Below are 24,112 nucleotides of genomic sequence, written 5' to 3' on the forward strand. Positions count from 1 at the left end.
CAAGGGTATCTATTTGACTCCACAGGAGAATACGACAGTGTTCGCCCCGTCACACTCCGCTTCCACTAACTCTCCGCCAAATCATGACGGCCGCCGCTCCAGCGCAAACCACTGCCCCAAGAGCAATTCCCCATGCCATCCATTTGCCTTCCACATCTTCCTCACTCCGCGGGAAGGCCGTACTAGGCTCCATTGCCGCTTCTGCTATGTGGACAAACACCTCCTGGATGGAGCTCCAAGTGGCACTGACATGAAGAGGAGGACTCGGCATATTCAACATAGCAGTGTATTCGTGGGGCTGATATTCGGCCCGCTGAGTAGTCCGGTCCAAGTCTGCCTTGAGTGCAATAAAAACACTGGGAAGCTCCTCCAAGTGAGGATATTTGGCGCGCAGCGCTGGGATGTATGCAAAGGAATCGGGATCTGACGAGTCATACGTGTACACGATGACATCGCACTGATCCAGCAGTTTTACCTGATTCTCGAGGAGGGCAGGCTCCAGTTCCCCGAGCTCATCGAGGATGAGGTAGCACTGTTTCCCTCCCGGAAGCTCAACTGTGTTCACAGCAGTTCGGGGCTGGATCGTGGGGCGATAAGTAGTACTGAATCCACGGGAAAGAAAAGCGTCAAGGAGTGCAGATTTGCCTGAGCCTGCAGCCCCAAGGACGTGACCAAGAACAACATTGCGGCCCACACGGCCAGGACGCTTGCGTCTCTTTCGTGGTCGCGTAACCTTCAGCGCTGCTGTTGTAGAAGGATTGCTCCGGTCGGACGACTCGAAACCCAGGTAGGCTAGATACTCCAATGTTGTCTTAGGCGACGTGAAAGTAGTCATACTCCATTGCGCAAGCCATCCTTGAAGGGTGACATGGCCGGCTTCGTTGCGGACGGTAGAGGATGGGAAGGAACCGTCTGCCCATGAAGCAGGCAACCCCGGTGTGGGCGCAAAGAGCGACGCCAGCTCCGCATCATTCAGGCCTCCGTCGTTATCCTTGTCTGAGAGTAGGAAGAGGTTCACAAAGAATCGATACCCCTCTGGCGAAAGCTCAGCCGACGCATAAGGGGGTACGTCAAATCTCGGGTGAAGGAAGTTCTCCTGTAGTGATAGATTATCCGTGTATTGGAATGCTCGTAGTATAATCCAAACAGTCTCATGTCGGCCTTTTTCCGCATACATCTTGTTCAGCTGCAGGAAACCGCGGCAATCGATGCCTGAGGGTGTCACTGAATGAGGATGCGTCCTCTGTATGGTCTCCTTGATGTGAATCAAATCTTCCTCACTCAATGGCTTCTCAAAGCATCTCATTTGAAAGTCCTTGATCTCCTTATCAGAGAGGTAACCATCCCTATCCTTATCGCAGAGGTAGAAAATTCGCTGCAACGCTGCGATTGCTGCCGGCTTCAGGGAGGATTCTTTGGAGTCAAACAGCGGTGCGATCGGATGGGTAACCGCTTTCTGGCAGAGGAAGAAGGCTTCGTTGACATTCCGATGTTCACGGGCACTGGTGCGGATGCAAGAGTCGATTTCCTTGAACTCCGCCATCAATGGTAGCATTTCCTCCTCAATGACCTGGGCCTCGGTATGATCTGCAGCGAGATCGGACTTGTTCGCACATAGTACCACGGGGACATTGACCCCTAGAGAACGAAAGTATGGTAACCAGAATAGAGCGACTCTCTCATAGCTGTAATGGTCCGAATACACGAGTAGGATTACATTGGACTTCCGGATCTCCCTGGCCAGATTATTGCGCTCCTGCGGAAGAGCGGAGGTGTCCACCACCGTCGTTGTGGTGACATTCTCGGGGGTACCGATCGTAGGAGGGATGGTGATTTGAGGTAGGATAGGCTGGATCTTGTTTGTAACGAATACCCCCTTCACAAGGGAGGTGATGAGACTGGACTTGCCAGTGCCCTCATCACCACAGACACAGATTCGCACTGAGGTGCTGTTAGTAAGTAGATGAGTGAGCAGCTCAACGTAAACATATCGAACCTGTAGCCATTGTGGATCTGGAAACTTTCAAGGCGACTGGGGACGCCTTAATCAAATTATTCGGGCATGCTTCAGAAAGCTTTTGTTAATAACAAGGTCAAACCGATTTGAAAGTCCAGGCCAATCGAAACGCGATGTCACTAAGGACTCGGTCGGCTGGGAACTACGATGATCGTCGGAGCCTCGGCGGTGGCTGTGCCGTTCTTGCGGCCTCAGGTTCCAGCCGGTCGGGTTTCTTACTATAGGTGTGGCTGGACCAGTAGATACTGGGGATGAAACAAAGCAGGTACCTAGTAATAGCGAGTGGGATAGGGGAGTGCTTCTGAAATGGCTTCGTGTATACTACTTCAAGCTGATTGACCTGGAGAGTTACCAAGACAAGACCGAGGGAAGAAGCTGGTAGAAGCGGCCCCAGCCACACTTCCCCCCGTATTCATTGATGCCGCCTGCGGAAAGTCCCCTCTCCGAGTGAGTACAGCCCCCTCGATTCCCACGGTTGCTGACCTTCCCCATGAATCAGATGAGTATATTATTCATCGCACAGGAACATTTTGAGAGAGCGATTTGCACAGTCACCGAACAGTACAGGGTCGTTGTGGATGGTGCAGAATTTGGATAATTGAGCCTTATCGTTTGCGAATCGCAGTTGGTGTCAGCCGTCATCTGGTTCCACTTCCGGTCGCTCCCATAGAGACGAACAGCCTTCGCAGAACATCCTACTATCAACATCCTTCTCTCTCCTTCCACTCCTTCTTCCCTACCCCCTCTTCTTCCCTAACCCTCCCTTCACCCTCAGTTTCCGTCAAGCATAGCCAGAATGCCTCTCGGAATTCACAATCCGTTACCTTCATCGTTAGGAAGTATGTTCCGCGCCGCTTTCGTTCCAATTTCCCCGCAATTCTCTGGAACAGGTGGTTCGGCCTGCGACTAACAACCAGACAGGCGAATGTAGAAAGGCGGGCAAAATCCTCGCCTCGTTTGTCGATCCACGACAAGCCTTTGGACCCGATAAAGTGATTCCTCCGGAGATTCTGGCAGGAGCCAAGGTAATTAGCAAAATCCATACCCAGCTTATTGCTCAAAAGTCGCACTGTCACTCACGGTTTCTTCCCTAGGGTCTCGCCGTTCTTACTGTCCTGAAAGCTGGATTTTTGGGCTCAGCTCGATTCGGCTCTGGTGTCGTTGTCGCTCGACTAGCTGACGGAACCTGGTCTGCTCCGTCGGCCATTGCCACTGCTGGAGCTGGATTTGGAGGCCAGATCGGGTTTGAGTTAACCGACTTCGTGTTCATTTTGAATGATGCCGCTGCCGTTCGGACGTTCTCGCAGGTCGGAACCCTGACGCTAGGTGGAAACGTTTCGATCGCTGCTGGACCGGTCGGACGAAACGCGGAAGCTGCTGGCGCGGCTAGCACAAAGGGTGTGGCGGCAGTGTTCTCATACTCCAAGACCAAGGGTCTCTTTGCCGGTGTCAGTCTGGAGGGAAGCATGCTGGTGGAACGTAAGGATGCGAACGAGAAGATGTACAACAGCCGGGTCTCGGCACGCCAGCTCCTCAGCGGAACCATTCGACCTCCCCCGGGCGCGGACCCTCTCCTGACCGTGTTGAACTCGCGTGCGTTCTATGGCAATGCCCGGAACGGTAGTGACATGTACAACGACATCCCCGTTTATGATGACAGCCATGACGATGTGGTTTGGGAGGGCCGCAGGGGCGAGGCGTATGGCGAAGGAACGCGGCGCGATCGCACTGGGTTCAGTGGCTCAGGTTCAGATGACTTCCGCGACCGACCCCGCCGTGCGAATACGTGGGCGGACGATATATACGATCGACCTGCTGGAGGGCTGAGCCGTTCGTCGACTACTCGGTACAGCGGTCGCAACGACACTTACGACTCATTCAACCGCAGCCGGAGCAACACTACCCCAATCGATGAGGACTATGTATATTCTGACCGGAAGCCTAGCCGACCCACAGCTCCGAAACCCGTGTTTGGACAGCGGACTGGGGCAGCTCCTACTCTACGCCAGGACCAGGCCGTAGCACTTTATACTTTCGATGCGGACCAGGAAGGTGACCTGGGTTTTAAGAAAGGAGACATTATCACCATCCTCAAGAGGACTGACAAGAAAGAGGACTGGTGGACCGGGCGGATCGGGGGCCGAGTTGGCATTTTCCCAAGGTAAGCAGACCTGGAATTCGCAGAAACCGTGTTTTCCTCGGCCATGGGAACTAACCATTACTGTTCAGTAACTATGTCGAAACTGCTTAGGAGTCGGCGGGTCCTAGTTGGACTCACGCGGAATGATATTTGACGACGCGAGCACCCTTAACGCCATGTTCCTCCTTCACGAATGCTTTTTATGTTCCTCTTCCGTTTGATATTCAGCTTCCATGTCATCGTTTAAGACTCACCCCCTTTAGTTTTTGTTCCCCAAGATTCTCTTTGCTTTTTCCTTTCGGCTTTTTGAGTATAAGCGCCGGAGTTGCCTGTTGGGCCGACCAGCGGATTCGGGGTGGCTTTTGAACGGATAAGTGACAAATCGGGACATTTGCACCTGTGTATGTGTTCGCTTTGGCGATGGTTCTAGCTTTAGTATATGGCTTGTGTGATAGTGTTGGACCACCTTTGGGTTATACATAAGACTTCCCCCATGCTGTTTTGTTCTTTTTTGGGACTGCAGGTTTATAACTGTCAAAAATGGAATATTCCCTCTTTGTTGCTGCGCCAAGGATGGATTGGTTGGAAATGTTTTAGATGATTGCAGCTGCTTCTTGGCTGATATGCTTCTCCCTTGCGAGGAAGGGAGGATTAGTGAGAATAAAGAAACGGGTGGCTGCCGTCAGAAAGGTCCGAGGAGCGTCAAGGAGTCGTCAGCAGTCAAGCTCCCAGCGACGTTCAAGTTCCTTGCTCATCGCATTGCAGTAGAAGCGGTCGGTACATTCCTCGGGAGACTCTCCTGCACCAAGTTGAACTCAACCGGCACCCATCCTTCTGGGGCCATTGGACCTCGTGGAGCCAGCCCCTCCGCAACATCCTCGAAGTCATCGGATGAGGCCCGCTCGGCCAATAGAGGTCAGGAACACAAGGCACGAGACTCGCGCCGGGTCTCACGCGAGAAGGCAGAGAAGCAGTGCGATTGCAAATTGAGTCCATCGTGCGACAGACTTGTTCTTTCTCTACAGTCTTCTGGAAGAACAGCGGCATGCCACTCTCATGCCAGATAATCTCCCTCATTTCCTAATACGAGGACGAGGCTATGGAAGGAAGATGGATACGTCAGCTGAGATTCTGAGTTGAAGATTACGAAATGACTCAGGCGATCATCTGTAGGTAAGTTAGACAGCAGGCATATGGGGAACCGCACAAGGTGTTGCAGCTGGTGAATGACGGTTTTCCCTGTCGATCTATGTATGGGATGCCGGAACAGACGCATCACCGCCATGGCGGGTTCACAACAAGATGAGCAAGACAATTTATGCATTAGACTTTCCCGACATTGCTCAGCCTTCTGAATGATGAATGGTGCTCCGAGTCCAGTGCATGGATTCTGCCGTCAAATGATAAGCTCATTGTATTTCATTGTGCCCGTTCTATTCCCTCCCCCTCTTCTCATCTCGTGATTTGTTGTCGTCATTATTCAGTTGATTTTCAGCTTCTCCTCTTTCAACCTTTCCTTTGTCCTTCCATTGTAGTACTACTCTAAGCGTTCCGTGGTATCTCACTGCCAGTGCCTGCATTTAGGGGCGGGAGTTCACCCTAAAAGTAGTCTATAAGAACAGGGATCGACTCCGCATACGTGGGTGAGGGTAGTCTAACCAACAGTGGAGTTGAAATCCCTCCTTGTGCAATCTAAAAAAAAAAAATAAAAATAAAACTCAGCTCTCGGATAGCCAGTCCACACTACCAGGTAGTTCCTCGACTCATGTTCTCCGAGCCCTAGCGAACTGAATAAGATTTGCTCCAAAGACCGTGCTACCGAGCATTGGAGTCCACCGAAAAAAAAGCACGGGGTACTGCTGATCAGCGATCGCCCGAACGAAGAATCAAACGAACTGAACAAGGTATTTTACTAGAACCATCGAGTCACATTTCTCGAAGTGAACGGACTGTGGCCTGCCATCGAGATTGATCAGCAGTGGAGCATCGCGCTGACTAAGAGGACATATCCTGCCCAAGATCGATCCATCCGTGGAGAGAGTGAGCCTATACAATTTGCTTTCTCCTCCTGTTCACTGGCCTCGGATTCCCCGATTTAGCCGTCGATGGGTCTTCTGATAGAATACTCTTTCGTCTAAAGTGTTTGTCTTCCTCGAACTACTTGTCAGAAACCTATTTTTTTTTTTATGTTATTTTTTCCCTGTTCTTGTTCTTGCGGTGTTGTTCAAGGCCGACCACCACTTCCAAACTGAAGCGCGGCCAGCCCAGCCCAGCCAGAACCAGCCAACCAAAGCACGGCGGCCTTCCCTCGTCTCGTCCACCTTCTCCAGGTCCTTACTCTTTCCCAGCACCGAACTACTAACTCCCAACTCTCCCATCCCCATCCTCTTTCTTACGAAAGAACAACTACCGCCCACCTCAGCCTCTCGTCACTCGCTCTTCCTTTTCAAAACCCTTTTCTACCTCTTCTCTCGTTTGTATCGTCGCCAAAATCGTATCATCGGCCGCCGGATGCCTAGCCGTCATCGCCCGCCTCTCTTTCCTCTCGTCACCCTGGTGGTTGCTCCTCTCCGTCGACGCTTCTTCCCCGCTCCCATGATTCCATGACTACCTTTTCTCTGCGTTGTCTTACGGCCCTGGTGGTACATTGACCTCCTCACCACCAAGCGACTTTCCTAATCTACAGCCAACCCCGGGGCGTTTTCTTCCTGTCCGGTCCCCCGGTTAATTTGCTCTCATGCAGGTGCGTCGCTTTCTTTATGTCCGCGTTCTACCCAAAAAAATTCCCCCCCCCCGTTGTACCCCTCGCCTACAACAACACTCTGGGAAAAGCTTAAGGATGCTCTCGGCCTTTGGTCTATCCTTACCGAAAGGTTTACCTGGCAAGAAAGCATCTCTTGTGCGATGCGTTGTGGACCCTCCAACCCCTGTTTCAATTGTATTATTCAAGGACTGTCTCTAAACATGCCGTCGCGAGTTTCAGGCTTCACCGAGCCCCTCTGAGCCAAGCGGAGGATATGCAACGAAAAGAGGCCATGTACCTCAACTGTCGATCAGTGACCCCAGTCACCATGTCACCGAAGCCATTGGCCATATGTACGATGACGATTACGACAAGCGAGATTCTCGACGCCTCAGTTTCATATCCTCCCCGTTGAGCGAATCCATTACTATAATTCCCACAAAGCTCGCCGGCTGCGAATCTCCTACCTCCCCACAGTCTCTCCAGGTTCAAAACCACATCAATGATCATAATAATCGGCAAGCGAACGGGCAGCCATGGCCGCATGGGGCCAAGTCCGCCGAAAGTAGCCCGACGTCTCCCGCGTCCACCACGTCCCCCGTATCGACTGACACAGCCACAACCTCCTTCCCTCTGAACGATGTCGACTATGAATCCGACCCGGCCGCCGTAGCACAAGAGCTGAACAATCTCGCCGCGATCCGGCGGATGTCTATGGATGTTGCTGCTACGGATGACCCCGATCTCCCGAGCTTCTCCGTTCCATCCATAGCGCCCTCTCCCTCCGACGACGAAAACGATGCATCGCGACTGTTTTGGGTTCCAGCCCGTTTACATCCGGAACTTGCCCCGAAGGAGTTCAAGTCTTTCCTTGAAAGTAAAACAGAACAGATCAAGCGGAAATCAGGCGACTTTTCTACCTTGGGCCCGGAGCGTGAGGGATCAATAGGGGGCTTGAGGCGGAAGCGGTCTATGCTATCCAGGCAGATTGACACCTCTCAGGGATACACAGATGGCGCCGAACGACTCGAACGAAAACGCTCACAATCGAAACGCGATTCGTTGGGGCCCAATCTGCATGAACTAGAAACAATAGTGAACGATTCGAAGCCGCGAGCTCCCAACGCAACGAATATCCTCGATGGAATCCAGAAACTTGGCATTTCCACCGATGAGGATAAACCTATCCTTCCCCCTGCACCTCCAAGCCACAGCCTCAGGCGCTCGACAAGGACACAATATAGGAAGGCCGGAAGTCTGAAGAAAGGCGAGAAGGCACCGTATTCGAAGCGCGTGGCTAGGACTTCGGACGCAGATGAGAGGGTTACTTCACCCACTGGTTCATCTGGAGGTCAAGCAGTTTTGGGGCTAACACGAATGTCTACCGACCCAACACCGAGTTCAACGCGAGCTCAAGCTGCGGCCAAATCGACGCAAGGCACACCCCAGGCCCCTGTTGCGACAGCTAGTACAACAACAGCAAGCTCCAGTGTAGACTCAGCGGTGGAACACTCACAACCAGCCAACGACCGCTCTCATGATGCAGCTTCGTCAGATCCGTCGAACAGGGCCAGCGCGCCAGCACATTCGCGACAATGGCACTCACGGATCAGCTCCAATGGACGGTCAACGGCGGACGTTCCACCGTCAGAACAAAAGATACCTGAAATCATTGAAACGCCTCCTCCCGGGACTCCCACCACGCCTTCAACACCGACCTCACAGTCACATGCGTCCCCGAAAGCACCTGCAGGCCAAGATAGAATGCAGGAACGAAGCTCAAGTAAGCGGTCGGCACATAGTCGCACTCAGAAGGAGACCACACCCACCTTCAATGACTTCGCCAATACCCCACAGCCTCTTCCTGGAAACACCACCCGAACGGACAGCCTGTCGTACATCCCAACTTTCGAGGATCGCAAGGCTGATTCGAAAGAGAAGGAGAAGGAAACAAAAGAGTCGAAGAAGTCAAAAGACAAGAAAGATTCGGAGGGTGGCCGCAAATCCAGCTGGCACTGGCTGCTGGGTTCCGAGGATAAAGATAAAGAGAAGAAAAAGGACAAGGACAGTGACTCGAAGAAACTCAAGGCCAAGATAGTGGACAAAGTTCATGAGACAGCGCACGCCCTGCCATCCTCAAGTGATTCTAGTCAGCGAGGCCGCGAAAGCGTTGCAGTGGATCGACTGGATCCCAAACTGGAAGAGGAGCGTCGCAAGGACAATGCGCGACGGACCTCTGGGGAGTCGAAGAAAGAGAAGGAGTCTGGGTTGTTCTCCTCCATATTCGGCGGAAGTAGGAAGAAGAGCAGTGGTGACAGTAGCCATCACAGCCATCATCACAAGAAAAGCGCTTCTCGAAACCTATCACCTGATCCGCCTGTGCGTGAGCTGCGGCCGGATGTTGATTACGCTTGGACCCGCTTCTCGATTCTAGAAGAAAGAGCGATTTACCGGATGGCTCACATCAAGCTTGCGAATCCTCGACGCGCGCTGTACTCTCAGGTCTTGCTCAGCAACTTCATGTACTCTTACTTGGCGAAGGTCCAGCAGATGCACCCGCACATGATGTTGGCTACTTCCGCTGCGCAAAGGCAGCAGCAGAAGCAACAAGAAGAGTATCAACAATACCAAAGATATCAAGAGGTGAGTATTCCGTGATGATTCTCTATTGTCATTGAAGATTCTAACTGTTCGTCGAAACTGCAGTCTCAGGAGCAACAATATACAGATAGTTCCTACGATGATCCTCAAATGTACGAATATACGGACGATGCACAGGATCATTATGGCACCCATTCGCAAAGTAGCAAGGGTGGCTACGAGAATGGAAATGCATATGGCCCGGGACATTACCAGTATGGTCACTCGACATTTGGCGACGACGTCCAGCTTGACGATGATGACGATGATATGTGGTAATAGGGAACAGACAAGTGATTCCCTCTATTGCTGTTGATTCTATTGCAGCGCACCAAATACCCCTTGTGCCAAGTCTGGTCGGTTCTCACACTCTGTACACTGATATTAGCCTTTACTTCTTGTGTCATCCTCGCATTCTTTTCACTCCCCTGGTGGTGGACTCTTCATTTTCTCTATGCACAGGGCATACAAGGGTATACAGAGGAAGCCATTGAAGCTCCTCTATTCTCGTTTGAACACTTGTTGTGTCAACTTATATAGTGGTCCTTTGAATATTCCACGATGGTAGGGTAGGGCCTGACATAGCTTCTCGTCTTGGGTTTCTTTGTTCGCATAGCGTGTGGGGTTTTGTCAATTGTTTTTCTGTCCGGCGTCAACGATGCCTTGTTATAGAAGTCTGAACACTCCAAATGGGTCACAAAACTCTGTGACACCAGTATTTCAGTCAATCCTCGTAACGAATGTGTAATTTAATACCTTCATGATGGTCAACTGTACTGTAGAGAAAGATATTCAAACCTCCCACTCAATTAGACATCGTCAAGCCCCTAATCCACGCCGTATCTATTCTAGCCGTTCCAACTAGCTATACTAAAATAGTCTGGGATCCACTCGACCCGCGGCCAGCCATCGATTCAGTCACGTGACATGCATCTATCTCCCCACAGCCTCCACAGCGTCATCTCGACCTGGCTGGACGGGACCATCACCTTCTTTGCCAACATCAAAAGGAGAACGAACTCAACACAGCCCGTATCGAAGAAGCAAACTCGGCAACCGATACAACGAGATATTTCACACCATAATCAACGAAGAAACGAATCAGCAGAGTATCGAGCTATACGAGAAGCGACACCTGAAGCAAAATGGCCGACGCCTTCGAACGTGAACAGTACGAGAGCCCACCCACATTACCTTGACTATTCCTACGCGAAAAGGACGGGAGGATTTTTTTGGCATGACGAATACTAATGTATGAGGGTAGACAAAACAATGCGCTCCTAAACTCTCTCTCGTCGAAGGTCTCCGCGCTGAAATCCGTTACCATTGATATCTATGATAATGCGAGGGATCAGGATACGTTGGATCATTCGGTTCGTTGAATCCTCTTTCACTATATTTGTGTTTTGCTTTTATGTGGATATCGTCTATGGGAGAAACTACGTCTGCATAGGTATAAAAGAGCATGAAACGCTAACAATATGTTTTTCATCATATGTCTAGAACCAAGTCTTTTCCTCCCTCTCCACGAATCTGAAAGGTAGCGCGAGTCGCTTAACTCGTATGGCGCGGCAGGGTGATACCGTTGCGGTGTTGAAGGTCGCTGGTATCGTGGTGACGGTTGCGGTGGCGATTTGGATTATCCTGGGGTGGATTTTCTGATTCGATTCGATTTGATACTGGAGTGGTGGGTTGGTGGTGAGCATGATACTTTTATATTGTCTACTGGCTGGCTGGGAGGGTAAGTGATTGGATAGGAGTTGTTATCTGGGGTATTGACTCGCGGGCGAGTTGATACTCGTATCTACTACCTGTCTGCTCGCTTACTTGCATACTTATATTATTTTCTTAATTACTTATAGGTCATATTATTATATGTTATTATATGGGAATGGGAGGTGGGTGGTTTGTGTTGTGATGTGCATAGCTTGTGTTGTTTTGTTTCTTGTGATTGAATAGGGTGGGCAGATGAATAGAATGAATCGGCATAGATTTGGGTAGCTTTCACATGATTTTTCTGGGGGGAATAGTCTTTAGTACTATTCACATCAGTTGTAGCTTGAATGTATCAGTGAATCTAGAAATTTATTAGGATAATTTACTATCTGTTGTAGTCCTTATCTGGCTTCACTGATTAGTAGTTGATTTTAAAAAGCCTCTTTCTCTCTTCTTCTTTCCTTTCTCTTCTTTAATCTCAGCTATTACTTAAGACTCAGAAAAGAAGCTCTGAAGATAGGATTCATACTATAGTTCCTTATATACTCTATAATAGTCTATACTGGATACAAAGAATCACTAACCAATGTACCAAATCAACAAATATCATAAAAATACCATCAACTTATCATTCCAACTGTCCTCAAGACCACAGATAAGGGTGTTATATGAAATACATAAACAATACTACTACAGAGACAGCTTATATAATTGAGGCAATCAAAATGGCGACGATATTCTAGCAGAAAATGGCTGACAAATACCATCCACAAGGAGTTTTGGGGTATAGTGTGTCTCTACAGGTCTATACTCCATGTCTCAGACTCACAATCTGCCGCTCTTTGTTGATATTATGTAGATGATCGCATGCTAAGCCTGGTGTTGCCCGACTTTTTGCAGATTTCCGACTGAACAGCCGTCAATTCAGCACAATAGTGCATGATACAGAATGATGTCTTCCTTCCTTCAATGTCAGACTGTGTATGATAGACAGTGGTTATGGCTATTATGCAATCATTAGTTTGATATGTTAATGTGGCTTACAAATGCAGAGAGATGTTGACTGGATTGAAATCAAAACTCGCGATGGAATAGTGGCGCAGAAGAAAGGCAAGTTAGTGGGCCAATTCATTCAACGACTGCAATCGAAAGAGGTTATCAAAGGAGCCACGCCCAATACTAGTTTTCGATTGCGACAACAGCAGCTACAACCAGGCTATGCTGTACCTTGAAACTACTTCTGATAAAGATATTGAGCCAGTCTTGGGACACTGCCTAAGATGCAGAGGCACAAGCATCTCTGGGTCGTAACTCATTACTCCCATCGTCTACCATCGATGGATATCCCAGCAATGTAATTGAAATTGGTTAGACTGCAAGCGCTGAGTGGTGCTGCTGGTGTCGACGAGTGGATGCTATATGGCGATTATAGTTGCTTCTCTCCGACAAACGCACCTTTTTTCCTTGATTACCTCCAAAATGCGCGAGTTAACGTCGCACTCGCGGCAGCATAGCTAACCACCATCACAATATTATTCAATACCGTCTTCTGCTTAATATTCTGACGACACAGCGGATAGTGTTATGGTATATCATCTGTATACGCGTTTCCATTAAGAAGTATAACAGCTGGATGATACTGAGGAACTGACATCCAGTTGGAGAAGGGAGGAGGAGCTCCAGAGGAAGAAAGATAAAGTCACGGCCTTGGAGGCCTCAATTCTGGCTGATGAGGCAGATGACAAGTTGATGATTGAAGAACAGGGCTTCCATAATTTTTTAAAAATTTTCTTCATTTATTTTCCTTTGTTTTTTCAACGTTAAAAAAAAATCAATGGCATATTTTATCGCCCTCATATATCCAGCATCAAGGAATGTACTACGTCTTCAATTCGTCAACTTTTCCCATAGCCAAATGTCACTTGGTTTCTAGTTATCTACGAGATTGGCGTACTTGCCTGAGTTATTTCAGAGCAGATCGCCAGTTTTCTTTCAGGAAAAGGGAATTAAGGCATCAACTGCATTCTTTGGAGAATTTGGTCATGCCAGGCTGTTCGGTTATTGCAGGTCTTGAGCAATGGAATCTCACACCCCATAAGATGCTATGTACATACGGCGAATAGAATGGTAGGAGGTTATGATATAGATAACAATATCATATGGTTCTCTATAGGGTCTATATCCTAAGTGGCGTCCGCTTGAGTGGTTCGCTATGTAATGGAAATGGAACACTTGCATGTGGTGAGCGATTTATGAATCACTAGGGGTTTAGATACCGATAATAGCTCTATTGTCGATACCTTCTAGGATAGTATGGTTTCTGGTTCGTAATTGTTCTCGTTGGGTATGGCTAGGGTTTCTTGCACAGTCCTGATATTTTGAAGATGTTGATGGCCGATGGATACAGCACGTATACCTTACTCGTCTGGTTCTCAATGATACCACACGACGATAAGCTCCCTGTCTCCGTAGGATATGATTCGTCTGAAGCAAAAGCCGGAAATTCTGTAGATACACCTAGGCAGTAATGAATGAGAGACATGGATAAGCTTTCGTGATAGGCATGAACGCCACCGATGTCGCGTCACATCCACAGCCTCGTTTAACGAATAGATAACGGTTCCACAGCGTGGTCTCTTGCTTCTAGACCCTTACAGGGCTGTTCGGTCACGAACTTTCATGACGACATAATCGATTGCCATTCTATCCAAGTGTCAAATCTCGGTCTGCGCTATATACTGACCATTAGCAGTGTTTGTTCACCAGCTGGATGGTGATACCTGCAGGGGTATGTTGCTTTTCGAGCCTAGAAGGTTGTATTTTCCCTCGGTAAGACGTCTCGGCCATCGAACGGACGAGACCCTTCGGGACGAGACCCTTCCAACATTCGGATAACGGGTTACGTTCTCGTTTACCTCTCGATCGCAATAACAGGGCTCCCGTCATGATAGGGTGACGGTCTGATCCCGATCGTTAAATCAGCCGATCAGCTTTGATAGAATGAGCCTATAGGATATCAGCTGGCAGAGCGCCCGAATATCTATTTGTGAGCGATGTTGTCATGTGTGTGTTCCGGTAGCAGCACGTCATACATTCAGCGTGTGAGAGCAGTGCTCTAGATGCTACAGTACATGAACTTATCGTCCCTCTAAAGGTTAGCTCACCCAAGAGCTAGATAGAGATACTGTCATATCCGAAGAGCCAGCTACGTAAGTGAGGCACTGGGCGGATCAAAAATTTAGTTAGGAAAGTCGCTGGGTGAAATGCATAAGTTCATTGTCCTGATCAAGAGAACTGCGATTCAGATGGGAATCCCATCGTTTAGTGTCCATGGATGAGCGCATATCGGGTAAGGGTTCGGCAGAGGACCTAAGAATGATGCCGAAGTAACGTCGAGCTCAGGCCATAGCGACAGCAAGGGGCAGTGCTGACGATCATGTTGATACGTCACGGACACAAAGTGCCACGGACCGAGTCGATCGATTAGACCTCAGCGCATAGTCGCACAGTGTTAAGTGTTTGCTGGGATGTTGTTGACCTCGGCTTTCAAAGAAGGTTGATACCGTGTAACCATCCTTCTTTTCTTTGTTCACCATTTCAATACACCAGTAACCACTGAGTTGGTATTATTTGTTAGGTTGGACAGACAAAGTACGAAAGATAACTAGTCAAGTAGCAAAGAGATTATCTAAGTGGCAGTGAAGGTCGAGACCATCATGTCAAAGTATCTAGACTGTAGATCCCGGGCAGACAGCCGGCCAATTGCAAAAGCATCTGCCGATGCATGGGTGGCTGCCACGGAAGGGACGAGCTATTTTCCAGAGGGGAGAAATGCAAGTCCCTTAGTGCCAGGTATGACCCGATGAAATTGCCGTAGGGCCAGCAATAACTAGCTGACTAGTAGTCTAGTCAGTGGTGGCTGATAAGATGATGATTGCTCGTATCGAATCATATCGGATAAGGAAGGAAGAGAGAGAGGGAGAGGGTGGGCAAAGACAGTAGCGCTACTGTTCCTGCTGGTCCTGCGATTCCTGCGATCGCATAACTCGGGTAAATAGGGAAATTTACTACACGAATGGGACTCGGTTCGGGCCACGTGCCGCTCAGGACCGCCGCCCGTTGGGTCGCAACTGGCAACACTGGAGGAAAATTCTCCGTCCACCAGAAACAGAAGGCACGATCATCAGCGAATTGGCGCGAAAACTATTATCCCTCATCCAGCATCCGGTGTACACTCCTTCGTCTTTTACCGACCTCCGATGCTCTAAACCCCTTGGGCCTCTACTTTGCATCGTCTAGTATCTGCACCGTCAAGCTTTTGCTGCATTGGGATCTCATGTCCGTCCAGGCAGTCGTCAGTGGGACCAGCGGCAACTTCCGCCTCGGAGATATTCACGATGAGTTGCTTTACTTCTCCTTTGCGCTCAATTCTCTCCTGATTTCCTCGTTCATCCTCATTTCAATTTACCCCTCTTCTGCCCGCGTTTGCAGATGCTGAAAAGGACACCCGACGTACTCCGTAGCAGCCCTGAGAAACCGTGGACAAGGAGCGGGAAATAGATTCCCACTGGCCGTGGACTGACTGACAACGCAGTGAGTCCGTGCCCGTCCCTGGTTCAGCCCATGGATGTCATCCATTGGTTCATCGCTCGAGACCAACGGTCGGGAATCAGGGCCCTTGACTGGCTTGTGGCTGTTATCCGACCGGCCAATGACCACGTAAGGCCTCAGGATCTGGAAGAACAAGGCTTTTCATTTGAGGCATTTCCGCGCTACGCTGTACCAATTGTTTCTTCAGGGTGTCTTGATACTGTTTACGAATCTGTCTCACTAACTTGCCACGACAATCAACGCCCCCAAGGTAGTCAAGTCATTGATTGTCTTGTCACCTGTGATTCGCCAACCTTGTGCTTAATAACGGGGCAGCGGTTCGTATGACGGAGCTAAACGCCTTAGACCAAAGTACTTTCGGCAAGCCGAAGGGAAATTTCAAGACCTACGGACCACGGCATTCCGTACCTAATCTTAGCTTCCGTATCAGCCTAGAGATGGTGAAACATGGCTGGCTGCACGTTGGCGGCCGCTTGCAGCATCAATCTTGGAATTCTATCACTCTGATGCCGCTATCAAACATCATTGGTCTTGTTTTCGGGGTCTGCGTGCTCCCGGTGATGAGCCTGTGATCGAGCTGCGTCACCGTTGGAGAAGCTTTGGTGCGATTAGCCATCGCCAGAGTTATTCAATGGATCCGGCCAGCAGGGATTATCATGGAGGCTGTCTACAGAAGGCTGGGTGGTGGGAAGGGGGTTAGAACAGTCCAGCACAACCTGCAATGGCGGGCTTCGACGCCGTACTTTGATTTTTTGACAGTCGAGCCCCAAATCTGAGAGTGGGCCCAGCTCCCTATCTTGGCCCACATTATTGACTTTGCTGGCCTGGATGATGTGATCACAGGTTAGTTCTGCACATCATACCCATCTGAAAATTTGTTCTGGAACCCTGACTCACCGACTCTATCCCACTCGGATGTCCACTTCAACCCTGAAATGTCGATACGGTTGAGTCGTCCGTCAGTTGCTCATGGGGAGTGACAACGATACAGTGGGTCTCACATTCTTTTTGGCTATCCATGATCGCCCTTGCGATAGGACGCGTGCACCTAGGTCTCGAGCGCTCTTCGTGAAATCATGGTTTGCGTCAAGAGACCTTAGCGGTGTGTCTAGGCTACTGGGGAAGTTGCGGCCCGAAAGTTCCCTTCCCTTTGGAGGGCGTCACCATTACGGCAAGAAAACTTGGTAAATTTTCCGCTACGACCGCCGTGATTAGCTACGGGTAACAATGTCCTTGTCAATCCACCCAGAGTTTTCCTTTTTTCCCCCCGACATCGACGTTTGCGGTTGGCAGGACTCGTAATCGTGGTGATGCCGCTAAGAGCCGGGTCGCGGTAGTGGCGAGTATCGGAGTTATGCGACTCTCTCCGATCACATGTTGGATGGCCCCCCGGAAGTACCCGACGGCGGTGTGTGTCCCGAAGGATAAGCGGGTGGCTTATGAACAAAGTAATCTTAGTGTGAAGGGTCACTGAGAACTTAAGGTCAGGTACCAATGGAGATCTTATTGCTGCTAGTATTGCTAATTCTAGAAGCCCTACAGACGCGGTTTCACATGGAATCATCCAGCTCGCTTGGAAGTTCTCGTGTCAGCCAGCAAAATCTCGTTAACAATCCCGGTCGGTGCATCCTCACTCCTACTACATGTTGCTATTATCGTCGGCTCGCCGACGGCTATGTCCGAGAGCCATGCGTGTTCTGCAGTTGATGCTATGCACCGCAGCACTCCGCATGGGGTACGTACATCAGTTTTGCGCTCTTCAGGTCTGAGGACGACAAAGCTTCGTAGATCATCGTCAGCGGTAGCAACACCGAACAGGGAGTAAAATCAGTCATGGGCAGGGGCCTTGTTTTCTGCAGAGAGCAGCGCTGCAGAGCACCTTCTACAAGTAGGATGGTTCCCGCAAAGAGCTATGAAGCGTCGTTGCTTTGCGTGTCTCGCGTCCACGTCAGGTTAATGAATGTAACGCTAAGATTCGGATCCAATATGGGGCCCTTTGATTTGGCAGTTCCCTCTGCATGGTTTATTACGCGATTGCGATATCCATATCAAGGGTTTCATATCTCTCCCACCCCCCTGTCCTAGATGGCCGAAAGAGTTGGTATATCTCATTGGTGGTATCGCCCGGTAGCGTGGGCTAACCTGACTGTCCAGGATAGCCGTGGTGGAGTTGCGGTCGGAAGCCAATGGTCCTGCCGGAGGAGATTAGAATGGATGCGTGTCTCTCCACTTTCAGGCATTGGCTTGCGAAGCTCGACTTAGATCTTGGGCTGGAGCTGGCGTTGAAGATGCATGCACTATGTAGGATTCTAGACTGCTATAGGTACCGTGCCATGTTGCGTTATTGCCAGGAAAGGGTTGTACGCAAGAGGGGCGCACTGCCTCTTTTTGCGATCTTCTTAACCACTGGCGTTGCGCCTTTTACCGTGTTTCTTATCAGTGTCGGGCCGCACATGGCTTGATATTGGAAATGTCATGCCACCCACCGTAGGGCAAAATTTCTGCAGAAAGTACGGAGTGGTGGTGTGTGTCCACAATGGAAGGGAGGGATGGGAGTGGAATTGGGGGGGGAGCCATGTTACAACAACATATGACACCCTAAACAGAGCAGAGGGGGAGAGAGAGAGGGTGCAGGGTTCAGAGTAGCATGATAAGCAGATCATCTGGTGGGGCATTCAGGAGTGACGAATACTAGGGTGGATTGGTCACGATCTCTTGCATAACTCCTGCAGCTGGAATTGCAAGCTGTTGTGCGACAACCCTGCAGGATGGACGCGCAGTCTTGGATGGCATCAGGGGAGGAGGGGGAGGGGTAATGGGACGTCTGAGCCCTCTCGGGACCATTCATCATGGTTTTGTTGCTCAATCTTAGTCTCTTCTGGGCACAGCTGAAGAAGGGCTGAAGGAAGGGATGATATCCTAGGATGAGCGCACAGGTTTTAGCAGGACCGGCTGTTCCTGCGGAATCTCTAACCCGATTTGCCCCCCAAAAGAAGACTAGATCGAGAATCATGCGGGAAGGATGATCCCGAGGCATGCACACACGCTATTGCATTGCGCAGGCCAACTGAACTGCTTTTGCCAGGAAGCGGAGGAGGAGGAGGGGGTGGTGGAACAATAATCATAAAAAAAGAAAAGGATAATAAATTAATGTTACTTCGATGATCGTCATTTGGCGACTATCATTACTGCCCGTGAATTTAATGTCATTTGCCTTGTGATAGCCACCGGGTAACCGGACTGCCGCCAAGGCCTAGGGCCGATCTTACGAGCAATGCTTCCGTGTAGATAAAACCGGACGATCCCAGACGATGATGGGCCCTTTTGGCTGGGTCTTGGATAAAAGTCTTGGTATATCTTCTCAAGCAAAAAGTCATTGACTATCTCTACTCCGTACTCTACTCTACTTTACTCTGTCTGTCATTGCAGGCATAGCCAGCAGCCCACTTTTTTGTGTGACCAACTCCTACGAGGGGAAAACCGAAACAGAAGTAATCAAATCACACACTTATCGTGTGATTATTACGGGTCACGATAACGAGTGGGATTACTACTGATTACTACTACTATTGAACCAAATCAAATCAAATCAATAATCTAGCGGGAAAAAAGCACACCGTGACAGTTCACCCCTCCAGCCTTGTTTCCCTTACGAAAGGGAACTCCCGTGGACATCCTGGTTCCTGCGCCCGCGGCCTTTTCTCCGGTATGTTGGTGATGTAACGTACTATTCAGGCTGAACATTTGCTTTCGCCTCTCTCTCTCTCCATTGCTCTTGCTTTCTCTTGTTCACCGATTCTACATTCTCAATACCCATCACTCCGGCTCACCTTCTTTATTTTACTCCGTTGTTACTACCCTTTGAGCCCTTTATAAAACATCATCCCACCGCACCCCCACCTACACACTTTTCCAAACATTCAGTTTGGTCGGAAGCCCAGCTGCCATTCATCCACATTCCCCTTCGGCCTACTTCCCGCTTCTTAAATTCTCACTGTCTCCGCTGCCGATGCCGATACTACCCTTTCATAACCTTTTAAGACTTCTGCCATACTAACTCGTCGTTTCCTTTTGATTTTCCAAAGGCGCTGTCACGTCGTCGAGTCATCGTTCTATCTTTAGAGCATCAGTTTATTCATCAGCCTGGCTTAGTCAACGCCGCTGGTAATCGCATCATCTTCGGGAGGAACTTAATCCAAAGTTTTTCCCTACCCAAGGACCGCCTTGCCACTCCCGGGGCCAAAAAGGTCTCTCCGAAAAGACCCAAAAGACGCAAGTGACGGAAACGGCTGCTTTTGAAGTCTCCACTTCACCAACTTCCTTGCTCATAGTGGGACCCGTTGTCGACCCGGTCTTGTCTGCAAATCTGGACAGTCCTAAGCAGATCAGTGGCAGGCTTTATTCCCTTTCGCGCCATAGTCCCGTCGCATTGTCGTGGTTCCTTGGACACCTTCTTTTTAAAATTTTCTTTTTCCATTTTTTCCCATTTTTTTTACGTTTTCTCCTTTTTTAGTTTGATTAAATACATCAACCTCCCGCCCACCCACTCCTCCCCCTTCACATTTCAACCATATCGACCGCCCTTATATCTTCTTGGCTCCCTCCATTCTACTAGCAGCTGCACACAAGCAGCTGTTGGTTTGACACAATAACGTCATGGCTTTGAGTTTCTTTGGTGGCGGAGGCAGCTCCAGTCACGCGAAATACTTTGATATCCGGTGAGTCACGCCATTCTCGCACTTGCTCCGGCACCCCGGCTTCCTTACCCGAGTGCAACGGCTAACCACCCTGTTGTCGCATAACAGTCTTGATGAAGATTATATCGTATTTCGCGGAGGCGAGGAAGAAGCGGCCAGTGCCCATCTGAGCGGAAAGCTCATTCTTTGTCTGTCGGAGCCCTTGTCCATTAAGCACATCAGACTCCATCTTACGGGTATATCTCGGGTTTGGTAAGTGCTGTCGCTAATCCCCCGATGCGACAAGAATCAAAACTAATCGAGCTTGGTTAGTTGGCATTTGCCGTCGAGTACTGCCGGAGGCGGTAGAAAGTCGTGGAGAGAACGTGTATTCTACGAGAAGACCTGGAGATTCAGAGATGCGGGCAAAAGCAAGACGGAGGTTCTGCCAGCGGGCAACTACGAGTACCCCATCAACCTTGTTCTCGAGGGATCTATGCCGGAGAGCGTTGAAGGCCTTAACGACACCTACGTGACCTATCGCTTCAAGGCGGAAATTGGACGCAAATATGCCAAGGATATTATTGTTCGCCGGCCGCTCCGTATCATTCGCACTCTTGAGCCTAGTGCTCTTGAACTTGCGCACGCAATGGTGGGTTCCTACATATACTCCTAGCTAGTGGGGGAGGTTCTTTACTAACACTGATGGTAGTCCGTGGAAAATGTCTGGCCAAACAAGATTGAATACTCGATCAGCACACCAACGAAGGCCGTGGTCTTCGGAACTAGCATCCGTGTGGACTTCAAGCTGATCCCTCTCCTTAAGGGACTTCGAATTGGACAGATCGTTTCGCAGCTCATCGAAAGCCACGACCTTACCCTGAACCCCGAAGACCCTGATTCCGTCCGCAACACATACAAGAGTACGAGAACCATCCTGAACGATGAGCATGAGCTGGATGAGGACAGCGGTTTGGAAATCATCGATGAAATGGCAGAGGGATATCAGTTTTCGCGTCATCTGGATCTGCCCAAGACTTTGACTCGGTGCCTGCAGGACACTGACACCAGGGGCATCAAAATCCGTCACAAGCTCAAGTTCCGTGTTCAGCTCCTGAATCCTGATGGACATGTCAGCGAGGTATGCAAATCCATGGCTTGAAATTGGTACTGAAAAGTTTATTCTGACAATGTTGCAGCTTCGCGCGACCCTCCCCGTCTCGATTTTCATCTCCCCCAGCTTAGCCATCGATGAAAACAACAACCTTATCGACCAGACCCCTCAGTCCGCTCAAAGAGCGGTTGATAATCTCGCCCAGCAGGCTCCTCCCTTGTACGGCGAGCATCAATTCGATCAACTGTACAGCGAACTTGATCCTTCTGGATACCGGACTCCAGGCCCTGGAAGTGGCCCTGGCACTCCGTTCGGCACCCTTAGCCGTAATCTGTCGGCTGAGAACCTTGCTTCAATGAATGCATTGACCAACACCGACATTTCCGCTTCTGCCTTGCACACCCGTCTATCGATTCTGCGCGCCAACGGGAATGATCAGCCCTCCCCTACCGACCAGGAGCATCCGGAAAACGACAGCCGTCGCCTGGGTGTTCCTCCCGATTACTTCGGAGCGGGATCCGGTTCCAACTCGCACAGCCCCGCCAGCCCTGAGCTCTCCCGCCGTCCCTCTGACGAGGTCGAACACGACTACATCCATTCCGGAATGGCAACTCCCTACCACCCTCAATATGCCGAAGTCGAGACCCTGAGCCGTGTCCCAAGCTACTCCACCGCCGTCCGCACTACTGTTCGCCCTTGCGACTCGGAACTGCCTGATTATCAAGCTGTCATCGCCGAGGATGTTGTCATCTCCGCGCCCCAGTCGCCTCAGCAGGCTCATGTCCGCACCGCCGGCCGCGGGTCTTCATATTTCTCCGCTATCGATGCGCTCCACAGCCGGTCTGGTCTCCTCCACTCCACCTCCAGTCACGACGATGATGAACGTCGACTGCGTCTTGTCCAAGCTCGAGCCAGGGTCTAATTGGGTTGCAGATTTCATTAAGAATAATATTCGATCACGTCTCCTCTGAGGGAACAGGTGTCGAAAAAGAGTTGGAGTCTATTTCTGCTAGGTCGGGGCACTCGGTGATCTGGTGAAGGTGTGACTGGCTCCGCCTGACCGACTTACCGGATAGAACACCACCTCGGCACATATTCATCGGTCCTCGGATGCTGGCTGTCCGGGGATACTGCGTTTTCGAACTCGGCCTATCCCATAAAGCATTAACAGCGTGTGCTGCCGTTTCCCTGTTACAGTGTGTTTCAGAACCAAACACGGAGGGTTGTCGTTGTGCCTCTGGATGCTAGTCGCATACATACTTAGACTCGTTGGGTGGGAATTTATTTTACTGGCGTTCACAACTAATAGACGGGATGGGTTGACTGGGAGGACAGGGAGTCCAGGATTTCTTTCTTCATTTTCTCCCCTGATCATCATCCATGATGAGATGACAGGCGCTTTACGAGCAGATATTTCATGACCCGGTGTCGGCACGAATTATGCACATGTTACCCCAAAAAAGACCTCTCTTCAAAGTGAGGGGCAATACACTTTACCTGTTAAATAATACTTTCATACTCTCATAGCATTAGCGTTACGACAGCAAATAGATCTAAACTCCATCATTGCAACTAGACTTACTTTATTAATTTAGTGTTAAAGAGTAAGTAGTACCAGGGATGCAGTGAAACGTGAAAGCCAAGAAAACCTTGATTGTGAAGCGTGAATGAATGAGATTGTTTGGTTGAGCTCCCCGTTCTGACGTAGCCACAAAAGAACCAGAGGGGGGGGAAGAAGGCCATTGAGTGTTGAGTTCCCCCTGGAAAAGTGTGGCTGAGTCGGGATCCGCTTGCGGAGGTGGCATTTCCGAAGTGGGCATGGCCTGATCACAGAGCAGACAATCGATGGATGCTACACGGGCCAGCACATCATCATCATCATCATTGTCTGCGATCAATCGACCGGAAAGGATGGCGAACCTCCCCAATGGAACACTTTTCACGGTGATCCCTTGCCGGAATCGTTTGAGGAACGAACCAAATCGTGGGTCATCCTGATTTGCGCCATTGAGGGGTAAACTCCTTTGGGCGGTGACTTCATCGGTCGATCCTTCGCCTTTCAGTAACAAATCTTCTACCTTTTTGATCACATTTATTGCTTTTGGCGCTTAGAGATTTATTCTCATTTATCGACGTCAATCACATAGTTCTATTCCCCTCCTCCTCCTCACTCTTTCAGATTCCGATTTCCACTTCTGTCCAATTCATACATATATACCGCCTCTTTCCTACCTCCCCCTCCTCCTCCGAGCGTCTGTCTCGCCGGCATCTGCTTGCCCACGCCCCACTTCCTCCGCTACAACAAAGGCCAACAAGCCCCTAATCCGTCTGCCGATTCAACCGTCTTGACTAGTCGGAGATCGCGCTTCCGGTGTCCTCCACCTGCACCGCTCCGACTGCAGTTTTTATTCCTCGTGGGCGCGCCGTTCGACCGTCTTTTTCCTCCTTGAACAGC

At 50.0% G+C, this 24,112-nt stretch overlaps 5 protein-coding genes across 5 annotated transcripts; 4 read left to right on the forward strand and 1 right to left on the reverse strand.

Moving 5' to 3' along the window:
- Positions 1-49: 49 nt before the first annotated feature.
- Positions 50-2,006, reverse strand: gem1 (ERMES complex Ca(2+)-binding regulatory GTPase GEM1; the record flags this gene model as incomplete). Its single annotated transcript, XM_035501694.1, has 2 exons — positions 50-1,941; positions 1,997-2,006. The coding sequence occupies 2 exons, from the start codon at positions 2,004-2,006 to the stop codon at positions 50-52; spliced, it is 1,902 nt and encodes a 633-aa protein (XP_035357587.1).
- An 807-nt stretch (positions 2,007-2,813) lies between these two features.
- Positions 2,814-4,268, forward strand: AtWU_06586 (SYLF and SH3 domain-containing protein; the record flags this gene model as incomplete). The annotated part of the gene is made up of 4 exons (XM_035501695.1): positions 2,814-2,856; positions 2,939-3,042; positions 3,112-4,178; positions 4,247-4,268. The coding sequence occupies 4 exons, from the start codon at positions 2,814-2,816 to the stop codon at positions 4,266-4,268; spliced, it is 1,236 nt and encodes a 411-aa protein (XP_035357588.1).
- A 2,626-nt stretch (positions 4,269-6,894) lies between these two features.
- On the forward strand, positions 6,895-9,819 carry AtWU_06587 (putative telomere silencing protein Zds1; the record flags this gene model as incomplete). The annotated part of the gene is made up of 3 exons (XM_035501696.1): positions 6,895-6,900; positions 7,141-9,543; positions 9,607-9,819. 3 exons carry the CDS (start codon positions 6,895-6,897, stop codon positions 9,817-9,819), a joined length of 2,622 nt encoding a protein of 873 aa, XP_035357589.1.
- An 866-nt stretch (positions 9,820-10,685) lies between these two features.
- AtWU_06588 (SNARE domain- containing protein) lies at positions 10,686-11,202 on the forward strand (the record flags this gene model as incomplete). The annotated part of the gene is made up of 3 exons (XM_035501697.1): positions 10,686-10,711; positions 10,805-10,913; positions 11,044-11,202. The coding sequence occupies 3 exons, from the start codon at positions 10,686-10,688 to the stop codon at positions 11,200-11,202; spliced, it is 294 nt and encodes a 97-aa protein (XP_035357590.1).
- A 9,321-nt stretch (positions 11,203-20,523) lies between these two features.
- On the forward strand, positions 20,524-22,579 carry AtWU_06589 (arrestin family protein; the record flags this gene model as incomplete). The annotated part of the gene is made up of 5 exons (XM_035501698.1): positions 20,524-20,585; positions 20,673-20,816; positions 20,877-21,195; positions 21,256-21,684; positions 21,743-22,579. 5 exons carry the CDS (start codon positions 20,524-20,526, stop codon positions 22,577-22,579), a joined length of 1,791 nt encoding a protein of 596 aa, XP_035357591.1.
- Positions 22,580-24,112: the final 1,533 nt, after the last annotated feature.

The sequence above is a fragment of the Aspergillus tubingensis genome (assembly GCF_013340325.1).
Source record: "Aspergillus tubingensis WU-2223L DNA, scaffold_8, whole genome shotgun sequence".
In the NCBI taxonomy this organism is placed as follows: Eukaryota; Fungi; Ascomycota; class Eurotiomycetes; order Eurotiales; family Aspergillaceae; genus Aspergillus; species Aspergillus tubingensis.